The sequence below is a fragment of the Crotalus tigris genome, unplaced genomic scaffold (genome assembly GCF_016545835.1).
Source record: "Crotalus tigris isolate CLP2741 ecotype Arizona unplaced genomic scaffold, ASM1654583v1 scf7180000023608.1681014, whole genome shotgun sequence".
NCBI classification, from domain to species: Eukaryota; Metazoa; Chordata; class Lepidosauria; order Squamata; family Viperidae; genus Crotalus; species Crotalus tigris.
In genome coordinates, this window is record NW_024100075.1 from 840824 (window position 1) to 853464 (window position 12641).

The window sequence follows — 12641 nt, forward strand, 5'->3', positions numbered from 1 at the left end:
GCAGCTATATTCCAAACCTAGGAATATTCATAACTAAGAATCCACAATTGGCTCTTTCATGAACTTAAGTGGATGGCTGATGAAGCATAATTCTTGGCCTGAAGGCTTATAACAGGAAGATAGGCATGTATGGGAAACGCAGGGAGGCCTCTTCCGGGGACTGCTTATATGAACAAACAAGCAAATGAACAAATGAATAAATAATAGACTATTCTGTAATACTATTGAAATAAGGAAATACAACAGAAAAAAATTTAACCTGCCAGTGTCTTTAAAGATTGTCTTTCTCTGCACAATAGAGTTAAATATTAACTAATATTAATTGTACTTATTTTTAAAAAGTAATTTAAGAATGTTTTTGCTTGCTCAAATACCTCTTAGATCTTTACATCTCTGGTGGGGTAGACATGGAGGCAGGGCAGGGTAAGAATTTCTTGAGAAGAATTCCCAGCATCCTTAGCAAAATATGAGAATTCCCAGAATTCTGGATGGAAAAAACGGCAAAGATTTGATATAAATACAGGTAGACGTTTGTCTAGTCTTGTCTATATGAACAAAACATAACCTCTACTTTAACAGAGTTAAAAGTAAAGAGTCCCTTGGTGGTGAGATGAGCGGTAAATAAATTTAATAAATAAAAATATACAAAGCAGGTGTTGCCATTTTATCAGGTTTGGGGCAGCATTTATAAAGGTTTTGAAAAAAGAATAAATCAACTAACAAATTTTGGAAATCGAGAATGCTACCCTTTGGAGCATTATAATATACAATAACTTGTAGTCTATTGGTAATGAAATGCAGTAGCAGTACAGGAGGCACTTGTGAATGATGACATACCCCAGTAAGCAGAATAAAGCCAAAAAAGTCCAGAGCTAAAATTTATTGCAGGAATATTTCTAGCTGAGACCATTTGTCATGTTGAATTCCAGATACTGTAAATTTAAGCTGTGTAGCATCAGCCTTCAGCAAATAAGCCCTCTGAAGCAACGGGTGAGAGATGCTAAATCAATGCAAAAATGCAATTTAAAATGAAGTTTCTTTGGGAAAAGTAGCCCAGTTTGTTCTTTCTTACAGCACAAACTCATGATAGCATTCAGTGAAATGTTAGGATTATAACAAACAAGCAATTTGTGTCATGGAGGGTAAATACCTGTGAAATGCATTAGAGTGAGATAGACTGCTGGATGTTTGATTGCTGTTACCCCAGGGTTATTTTCCTATATATCTTGATATTCTCCAAATCATTCTAGTGAAAGGCCTTGGAAAACACTCTGACTACTTCCCAATGCACATTTTGACTAAAATCAGTCAAGAGATCATAAATCTTTTTTCCCCACTGGGAATTTGTCTTGAGTTAGTCTGACTACTCAATTACCTTATTTATTTAAGAAACTTATATAGCTGCCCATCTCACAGACTATCAAGAGGGGAGGAGAAAGAAGGACCCATATTTACATAGGAACAGCTTTGTGCTGATTTACCTCTGCTAATTTATGAAACCACATGTGCTAATTAAGGTAATATACAGGAGTACAACATATCTCTCCCTCCCATGGAAGGCAGTAACAAGTACTGTAAATTGCCCACTGCTAAGTCTTCGGTTAGATAATTTTTTAAAATGAGCAACTTCTAGGCTTCTTCTCTCCTCATGGTTCTTGATCATTCAGTCAGGCCTAGATATGGCACTTTTCCGGTAGAGCCTATCTTATGACAGCTGTTTAGCTTGCCTTCCACAAAGTAAAATATCTGGATTCTGAATGTGTTACTGTAATAAGTGCTTGGGTTCAGCTAAGTGTTGAAAGTTAGTTTCCTTAAAGCTCTGTAAGATGGGGAGCATGGTTCTTGATGGCATGCTTCATCTACTTGCTTCATCAGTATGATTCCAGTTGTTTTGCACAGACAGTGTGTGTATGGGCTACAGTTCATCAGGTGCAGGAGGAAGCAAGCAACTGAATTATGTCAGCAGCATAAGTTGATTTAAATTATTGTAGAATGGATTGCTAAAACTTTGTGGGCTGCAAATTGCCTCCCAGGCTCCCATTTAAAGTCCCCAGAGGCCTTCTAGAATGCTGAAACTTTCATGGCCACATTAGGGATTCTGGTTTTATGCATGGTTTAAAAACCACAATTGATGCCATGTGCTTTTTTAATATTAGCCTATCATAAAACTCCTCCTTGCAAAGATGCTATATATCACATGCTTATGTCACCAAGAGAAATATGCCTCAGTATTCAAGGTGTGTCCTGGACATACCCACCTTGACTTCATGCTCATAGACATAGCCCATAGAGACTTCTTGGCTATTGTTAAGTCTTCCTTATATCCACTGATGTACAACTTTGGTCTCAGGTATTCAGAAATATATACTTTGGGTGATGGTTATGGTGGTGATTGCATTAGAATTTTGAATGACCCTTTTTCACTGATATCAGTCATACAACTATCTCAGAGAGCAAAACCAAAGTGGTTTTATAGAATTACATTCTTTAGACCAGGGGTGTCAAACTGCCAGCCTGCGGGCCGGATGCATCATCCGGAAGCCGCGCCCACCCCATTGCCGGCAATGGCAAAACCGTCCCGATATGTTGCACGACGTCATGAGCCATCGTGAGTTTGACATGTCTGGTTTAGACGATAATACAAACAATAGTCCTGATGCTTTGCTGCAAATGTCTACCTGTCAAAAGGATTTAGCTGACAGTATCATTTAAACTGACAGTAACAGTTCAGTGCTCAATTGCTAAACTTAATTTGTGTATTAAAATTTTCAGGTGTCTGTACAAAAAAGGTATTACTCCAGGGTCATGGCTGGGCTAAATTTTTCATACATATCTACATACATACATACATACATACATACATACATACATACATACACACACACACACACATACATATACATATACACATACATCATCATTCATTGGCATTCTTCAGTCTCGAGAGACTATGGTATCGTGCTCTGGAAAAAGGTCCTAAAGCAGCATCTGGTGTGGCTAAAAAGGCCAATTCAAGAGTGGAAGTCCCTTCCACACTGAAGGCAGATACAATCTGTCCCCTGTCCAGCCCCCAGATTTCGCTGGTTCTGGGACTGCCTCTTTGCCTCAGCCTTCCACACAAGTGTCTCTTCGAATTGGAGAAGGCCATGCTGCGTCTTTAGCCTCCAGGCTGAACGATCAGAGGTCAAGGATTCCGAGCTGTTAATGTCCATTCCCAAGGCCTTTAGGTCTCTCTTGCAGGTATCCTTATATCACAGCTCAGGTCTCCCTCCGGGGCGCTTTCCCTGCATTAGTTCTCCGTACAGGAGATCTTTCGGAATCCATCAGCCATTCTCACGACATGCCCAAGCCAGTGTAGACGTTGCTGTTTCAACAGTGTATACATGCTAGAAATTCCAGCACATTCCAGGACTGCGCTATTTGGGACTTTGTCATGCCATGTGATGCCAAGAATACGTCAGAGACAACGCATATGAAAGGTGTTCAGCTTTCTCTCCTGCCATACGTGAAGGGTCCAAGACTCACCGCAGTACAAGAACTATGCATGTTGATTTCAACCAATACTGATTCAGTAAATTGTCAGTCTTGTAAATGCAATGTAGCTATAACATAGGGCTTGAAATCTATTATTTTCTATTGCTATTAAATGGGCAAAAAAATTTGGAAGATCAAAGTGCTGATGTAAGAAATGCTTGATAACTTTTTACATATCTTGAAAACAAATCGAAAACAGAATAAGCAGTTTTGGACGGAAGACCTGACCAGAATTGGGATTGTAGCATATAAGGGTTTTCAAATTATAGCAAACTGCCTCAAATGCTTTCTTTTAAATAAAAGTCAGGATATAATTGCATTTGGAAATAAAATTTAAAAAATGACCATTGCTCTTTTTTATAAACAAAACTCCATAGCTTTTGCCCGGAAACATTTGCAAACCATTTATTCCTGAGATTTGACACTAATATATAACTGTAAGCGGTGATTACTTGACAGTGAACAATATTGCAATTGCTGTAACTCTGAGGAGCAGTCATAAATCTCATTTTTCAGTATTGTCGTAACTTTAAACAGTCACTGAATGAGTGGTCAATAAGTGAGGACTATCTGCATTCCTTTTTGGAATGGCTGTCCGTAGTGGAAACTGGTGGAAAGACCGGTGGACTAATAAAAAGGGAGGTATCAAAGATCATTTCCAAAATTATTAATTTTGGTATCATCAATTTACTGTCAAAAAGATTCTGTTTTCATTAAGGCATAGAGTGTTTTTATATGGCTACATTTGGCAGTTATACAAGTAGTCACCATTGCCAATGTTGTGCACATTCAGCCATGAAATGTTGTCTTTCTAGCATACGCCTATAAAAACTGTAGCAGATCCAAGTTTTGATGCCGCAGTTTCATTTGATTTCCTAACAATTGTTCCAATGCAGGTTGGACCATCGCATATGAAAAAAAAAAGCAATGTACCTATTTGGGCTAATTCTGGCATTTCAGCTGAAATTATTTACCATCTTATGCCCTTGTAAGGTTCCTTTACATCCTTGAAATACATTAGCCTGAAGTTGACAATGAGCAGTATGTTTTTTATTTATCCCCTACCAAGACTTTAAATTTTTACTTTTACTTTATGTTTACTTTTATTTTTCCCAAAGAGTCTTGATTTTATATTGCATTTTTGGCATCTGTCACCAGTTGTTTCAGACATCTGGAAGGGGCATGAGATGCTCCATTCAAGGTCCCAGCTCTTCCTACCTAAGAACAAAGGAAAGTATGAAGGGGTCCAACCTTGCAGTATTCTTTTGTGAAGTTGCAGAAAAGTTCACAGTTGGGTCTTTTCCAAAATTAACTAACAGAATAAATAACTGGTATCATTTTTCAATGAAATTATATCTGTATTGAAATTATAAGCTAATTGTCTTCTGCATTTACAGCTAGACCTTACAACAATTCATTTAGTAACTGTTTGACGTTACAATGGTACTGAAAAAAGTGACGGCAACATCTCCATGGCCGTGTAATCAAAATTCAAACACCTGGCAACTGACTCATATTTATGATGGTTGCAGTGTCCCTTTTGTGACCTTCTCAAAAACAAAGTCAATGGAAAAGCCAGATTTCTTAATAACTATGTTACTATCTTAACAACTTAAATTATTCACTTAGCAGCTGTGGCAAGAAAGGTTGTAAAATGGAGCAAAATTCACTTAACAATTGTCTGCTTAGCAACAGAATTTCTGGGCTCAATTGTGGTCATAAGCTGAGGACTACCTTTAATGATTCACACAGCTATGGGTCTACGTGTATACATTCCACATCTATAATAAGAAATGTATGCATATTTATTTATTTTATTTTATTAAACTTGTTCGTTGCCCATCTCATCACAAGGCGAGTCTGGGTGGCTTTCAGTGTTTAAAAGAATAAGACTATACAATATCTATCTCTATCTATCTATCTATCTATCTATCTATCTATCTATCTATCTATCAATATATATATAGAGAGAGAGAGAGAGAGAGAGAGATAGATAGATAGATAGATAGATAGATAGATAGATATCTAGAAAGAGAGACACACAGAGAGAAACACAGAGAGAGAGACAGACAGAGACAGAGGCAGAGAGAAAGAGACAGAGACAGACAGAGAGAGAGAAGAGAGAGAGAGAGAGAGAGAGAGAGAGGCAAAGGAAAGCTCAGGACTGTATTGGTTGGAAACATGTAAAAGAGGCCTTCATCCTGCAGTGGATAGACAATGGCTAAAATGATGATGATACACACACACACACACACACACACACACACACACACACACATGATAGTTTGTATATATAGACACACACACACACACATACATACATACATACATACATACATACATGCATATATATTTTATGGAAATTTTGCAACATATATATATATATATATATATATATATATATATATATATATACATATAATTTGGCGATGAAGACACGGGGACAGCCCAGGATAAGTGGGGTGAGGGGAGAAGATCAGGAGCAACCTGATAGCCCCCCAGGGGAATAACAATGACGGGGCAGGGGAGCAACCTTGGAAGTTACAGATGCATTGACAAGCATAGCCCCTTTAAGAAAAGCATGGCCAGTACTAATCAGTGGACCAATGATCCGTTCAAGGGTTAGAGCGCAGAGGCGGTCAGTTATATAAACTAACTCCCGGATCTGGTGTTTTTACACTCTGACGATGTCGATAGTTTGGCCGACGAAAGCTTAGTACTTTTTGTAGATTAAACAGCTTTGATTTAAGATTTTTATCCTGGTGTTTGGATACTTTTATTACTGCCACGATATGTGTATACTCGGGATTCCACTTGCATCGTGACACTTCCCCATTGGAGCCTCAGGACAATATATAATGACTTTACTATTCAATACAATATCAGGTGACTCTCCTAATCAGTGGGGAAATTAGGTCACATAAGAGTAGTATATATATTTCAAGAAATTCAGTGTTTTGGACTGGAGCCTAATTATAACATTTCTAACTTTTTATATCTATAGGACATAGGGACATTTTTAAACTGAAAAAGATCAAACACCAGCTATCAATTTTTCTAATAGTTATTATCACTTGTATTTATTCATATTTGTCATAACCACAACCGTGATATGATGCAATTCTTTTGTACAGTTTTTATTTTTGTTAGATGCCTTGAACAGGCAGGATATAAAAGAAGTAAAAGAATAAATAGCAGTGTGTGGAGAAAGGGATCTCTAGTTCAGCTTCTATGCAAATAGCTTCTAAATTTTAGGAACTATTTGTGTTACAACATGCTTTGAAATAAATTCTCTCCGTTCCAAGGATTTTTTTTTCATAAAGCAGCTGGCACTTGAAACAATTAATATTAAGCTGCAAAAATGTCAAGCACCCAAATTTAGCTTCTCTTATAGGGGTGCTCATCTGGCTCATATCACTGATCAAGTTGGATACTTGGCGCATATTGGTCATAAATAGTTGCTAAAGTGTCCTTCCCTTCTCAGATGTCTAACAGCCTTTGTGAAGTTGGATTCCACAAGTGCAAATAATTCTTCTGACTTCCCAAAGAACTACTCAGGTTGGCAAATGTCTGTCTGGACATTGTGAAACTTTCTCCGGAATATTAAAAATGAAATAGGTGTTTTTCATAACTTCTCAGATTGTCTCTCCAAGTCATGGCATCGTCTTTTACTAGATTGAACTTGATCTGTTACACTGGGTGTCTGTCTTTGAGAAAGCTTCTGGAGGCAGCTCTTTTCATTTAGCTTCTGTTCCTGGATGTAAATAGATATAATGGCTACCATCGGCAGAAAGAAGGCTTCTTTATCAGTAGTAAAATCCTTGGCCAAAATGTTTGATCCTAATGCTTTACAGAATCAGCATGTCTCACGAAGAGGGGCCTTTTTCTACTCTCTTTATTAAGGACAAATTTCTCCTCTCCTGAAAATAAATGTGTGTTGGATCTGAAGGCGGCTTCCGTCAGTCAGGAAATTTGTGCGTTGCTGACAATGTTCTGCAGAGGTTAGATTAGAAATCTGATCTATGGAAAGAAATATCGAACTCTTGAAGAAATATGGAAGAAACTGGCAAGACATCACTTGCTGCCCCGTCAAAAACTTTAATGAGCTCTGATAGGAAGCTGGTATGCGCAGACATTAAAAAGAAGTTTTCTGAAATGCCGAAGAATGCAGAACAACATAAACAAAGATTAGAAGGAGTTGAACAAGTGATCCTAGAAGTTCAGCAACATGTTGGTTCTTTGGAAGGGGAGTTAAAGACTTCTACAGTCACTGATCCCATATGCAGGAAAGAAGCCCCTTGTAAGCTCCTTAGAGTTGGTGGCAATTTGAAAAAAGATAGGCTAGAAAGTTGTTTCAGAATGCAGATGTTCTCAGAAAAAAAGGAAACATTGTTCAGCAAATGGAGTGAAAAGGTAAGTCCAGGGTTACATTGCTCCTAGGGCCCTATTGTGTTTGTATCTTGTGAACGTTGCTTGCTTGTTAACGATAGGAAATAATCTAACTTTACTTTTGAGAGTATTTTGAGAGTACGTAAAATTAGAAGCAGAACTAATAGTGCAAACAAACAAGGTGTTAAATATTCAGTTAGCTGCTGTTCATTCTAGAAGCCTTAATTAAAGAAAAAAATCCTTTTCCCATTGCCTTTGGCAACAAAACTCTTTTAAATTCAGTGTGGGGTAATTAGTCAAATTCTAACCAAATGCTACTTTTCAAGCTCTTGGAATATTACTGTATAGGATTTTTACTCCAAACTGAAAATAATGTAAACTGATCTCATTCCAGATTTTATGCCAAATTCTCAAAACTTACAAGCAAATAAAAGACGCCAGTATTTCATTTAAAAATGAAATAATTGAGTTTTTATGTATTATATTTTATTGAATGCTTGTAATCATCAAAACTGTCACTTTCTTTTTCCAGTCCCTTTGTATTTCTAATTTGCTTATAAGTTACACGGTTTGTAAAAGAATGACACCCTATATAGGTAGTCCTTGACTTACAACAGTTTATTTAGTGACCATTCAAAGTTACAACAGCACTGAAAAAAGTGACTTATGACCATTTTCCCCATTTACAACTGTTGCATCATCCTTTTGGTCATGTGATCAAAATTTGGATGCTTTACAACTTGTTCATATTTATGACAGTTGCAGTATCCCGGAGTCATGTGATCATCTTTTGTGATCTTCTGCCAAGCAAACGCAATGGGGAAGCCAGATTCACTTAACAACCGTATTACTAACTCAAGAACTGCAGTGATTCATTTAACTGTGGCAAGAAAGGTCATAAAATGAGGAACTAGAGGAAGAGAGAACATGTGAACCTAATGTTTGAACTGCTTATACTTAACCTAACGCTAGACTATGATACAGTTTTAGTCGTGAATTAGGCCATGAGGTAGTGAATGTATTTCTCTAATCACATCCCATTATTGTTTAGGTTCTACAAAGACCTAGAAACGTTCACATGATATGAGATTTAAAATGAAACAAAATTAGTGAACTTGAAAGAAATCTCCATCACTCCACACTCCCCCCCCAAATTGGATTTCCCATGTTTAGTATGTAGACCATTCTTACTTCAATCAATTCTGGCACAAAAATGCAACGGTAATATTTATTTTCTGGTCATCTTGTCTCCACCATTTAATTTATTTAACATGAGAATCTATTACAAACTATTCACTATTTCTTACCAATGGAGTCAAATGACCTTGGTGTGATTTAAATACATTTATTTCTTTTAAAAAAACATATAGCCATTCATCTTAAACACATAATTCTGGGCAATGAACAATAGATACAAGATATCTTTCTTGCTCCTGGTATATGAGTAAACCTGATCTCTAATTGGGGAAAAATAAATATGGCAGTGTTGCATAGCTTTTATGGACAACAGGCGTCCTTGCTCATTCTCATAAAATAGCTATCCTCATTATTTTTCCTCATTATTCCCCCCCCCTCCCATGGCTTGAAATCTTGTAACATTGTAGTAATCTCATGATAGCACATTCTTATCTGAAACCAAAAAGTGTGTATGGAAGAACACCAACAATTAGTGGGATTTGGCAGAGTTTGTAATCATTTTTTAAAAGTATTTAAGAAGTTGTTAGGGATCAACAGAACTCTACACAGATATCTCTAGAATCGTGACACCCAAGGGCAATACATTAGCAAACTTTAACATACAGTATAAGAAATTCACCCTTAATATGTTTGAAGATCCTATTGGTCTTTTGTTGAGTATAAAGACCTGGCTCTTTTTCTGATCATTAGGCCAAAGTCTCGTTTGAGCACATTCTGTGATACATGTGCATATTTTTACAACCAGCCTCAATTATGTTTTGGGTTTGAGGGCTTTTTTTTTTTTACATTGTATTTATTCTTTTTTTGTTTGTTTTTTTACACTGCCTTGAGTCACAGTTGTGAGAGGGTCATCTTTATAAATCTTTTAAATTAAAAAATATAAATAAATCATTTTCTAGCTATTTTCTTCTTATATGGCAATTAAAGGTAAGGATTTTCTCCATTAGGGCTGAAATTTTGTTTGTAGCCAAAATCTAAAAACTGGAGGGGGGGGGATAAAATAGAAAAGATTTTGGAATTTCTTTTCACTGAGTAATGGGTGTATAGAAGGAATGGCAGAATCTGGGGGCAGAGTCAAAAGAGGAATCACCCTAGAGTCTTTACGTAGTCACAAACAAGTCCAACTTTTCTTGAATTCCAAACCCCACCAATGTTTTCACTTTTATTCCAAGTCCTCATCTGTTTACTTTGAAGTAAATCAAAAGTAATTGGGGGGGCTGTATACTATGTGTTCAATTCAAATTTCTTTTTTTTGTTGACAAAGAGTTAAATGGGAGACTAGAATAGCTATTTCAAGCTTATTTTGCTCTCATCAGCTAGCCATACCCTCTATGGGATCCAAATCCAATAGAGGGTGTGGCTAGCTGATGAGAGCAAAATAAGCTTGAAATAGCTATTCTAGTCTCTCATTTAACTCTTTACAACAACAACAAAAGAAATTTGAATTTGTAATGTATTGCACTAGTGACTTGAGCCTGATTAACGCTCCTAGTTTGGGGGGCTGCAAGGCAAAAGTGATTATAAGTAGAACTGCAGTACAGCAGTCAAAATACCAAGGTGCATCAATCAGACCGGTCTGTCCGGAAAAAACTTTCTATGTGTTCAATATAATTTATTTGGCCCTCCAGATCTGCCGAATGGTTGATCTTTCCTATTCTCCATTTCTTTTTCCTTTCCACCATCCAGTAACCTATTGCACATATTCTTGGTACCCATTTTAAGTGGTATCATTGAGAAAACCTAGTCTTTCTAACTTTTCTGAGAAGATAGATGTAGTGAGTTGTAGTGAAACCCCTTCAGTTTATATCAATAGGATGCCATTGATATAAACTGAAGGGTCATCCTAAGATTTAGTCTGTGAATCTGCATAAGAATACCGTCTCTGCATTTTTTGCATTTCTCTGAATGACATGTAAGAATGTATCTCCCTTCCATACTTCTTACAAAACTAATGTACTTGAATTTATTTTTGGATAGGTAGAATATGATTAAGATCTTTGGGTTTAGGTTGCTCTTGTCCTTTGAAATCATTATCAGCTAAGTTAACAGGTGATGTTTATGTAAGCTAGCCAAAATATATATTTAGTTTAGGGACGATCTGTTCTTGCATATAATATATTTATCTTTTCATAGCGTCAGTCTAGATTTCTTTAAATGAACAGCTGGTAGGACCAGCAGATTTTAGCTATGTTCTCCCTACCCTGATTTAGTTTTACCCTGTTCTTCTCTTAATCAGGGCCATTTATATATAATCATTTTTAGCCAATGGTTTATGCTTGTGATTGAAAGCACAATTACTTTAGAATATGATTTTTTAAAATCATGACATGGATTTTTCTAGCTTTCTTTTTAATTTGGAGTAAGACATTAAGAATTTTAATGTACATGCTTTCAAAAACACGTACATTACTTCTTACTTCTAAAGTATTAAGAAAATAATGATGTATTAATACCACAGCTTGAGCCAGTAAATTCAAGGCAAAATAAGCTTTAATCTTTGCAAGTATGGAAGACTCATATCCACTGCCAGTTCTCCTGGCTCCTTTGACGCCAAGACTGGCAAATATCAAGGACAAAATGTCCGCTCAAATTATGAAGTCCTAAATAAGGATAATACAATTATGATTTGGATATTATTGAGAGAACTGAGCAATTTTCTATGCTAGATTTCCAGGGAAACCAGGATGTTTTCTGTCTCTGTGGGATCAGGCCCAAAACTGTGCTAGAAGAGATAAGAAAGTGCTGATGGTTGAAAGTGTAAGTTGTCCAGGCCCAGGCGGTCCCCCTAAATTTGAGTAGTGTTTAAACCTCAGATGAACCTTTGTAGGGTTGGAGTAATATTGCATTTGTCCCAGCATCTAGTTAAATTTTAGGAACACTGAGCACTGTGAACAGGCACAGTTGTTAGGCGATACATTCTATGCTGAATTCCCCACAGGAAAATTCAGTTTTCTTCAACTGTGGTGAATTATTTCCATGCTTTCTAGTCACTAACTATCGGCCAATGCTATTCTAAGCCATTTCTGAGAAATGAGACTGATTCATTTCCCATTCATTTCCAAATATGCAAAAGTGGAAGACCACATGATAAATGGTTTCTCTAAGTCAGGGGTCCCCAACCCCCAGTCCGCGGACAAGTACTGGGCTGCAGCATGACAGCAACTGGTCCACACAAACAAGCAAAGCCCCATCCATGGGATGCAGGCAACACACAAAACCACGCCCACTCTGGTCCACGGAAAAACTTCTCTCCATAGAACTGGTCTCTGGTACCCAAAAGGCCAGGTACCTTTGCTCTAAGTGCTTAGCTTGATCCAACATCACACAACAAAAGTGAATGGGATATTCTAGGATGGGTGATAGTTGCCTTCCTCTGGTTTTCTGGTACAAAAACCTTAGTAGAACTTCTTTCAAATTATATAGATCTTACTGCAGGACAACTCTCATCTTTTTTGATACTGCCATACTGACTAGAATGGGTGAAGTTGGAGTTAGTGAAGTAAAGCAGGGGTCCCCAGTCC

The 12641-nt window shown here is 37.1% G+C and overlaps 1 protein-coding gene across 2 annotated transcripts in view; it reads left to right on the forward strand.

Annotated features, from left to right (window-relative positions):
* MYLK4 (myosin light chain kinase family member 4) overlaps positions 1 to 12641 on the forward strand; it is a 112792-nt gene that overhangs the window by 55081 nt on the left and 45070 nt on the right. Inside the window, exon 1 of one of the 2 annotated variants that reach the window (XM_039319704.1) lies at positions 7085 to 7947. The exons of the other annotated variant lie outside the window; for it this stretch is intronic. Within the exon in view, the coding sequence (XP_039175638.1) occupies positions 7588 to 7947 (360 nt within the window). The 5' untranslated portion in view covers positions 7085 to 7587. Of the gene's footprint in view, positions 1 to 7084; positions 7948 to 12641 lie in introns of those variants that run through there. 2 annotated transcript variants of the gene reach the window in all.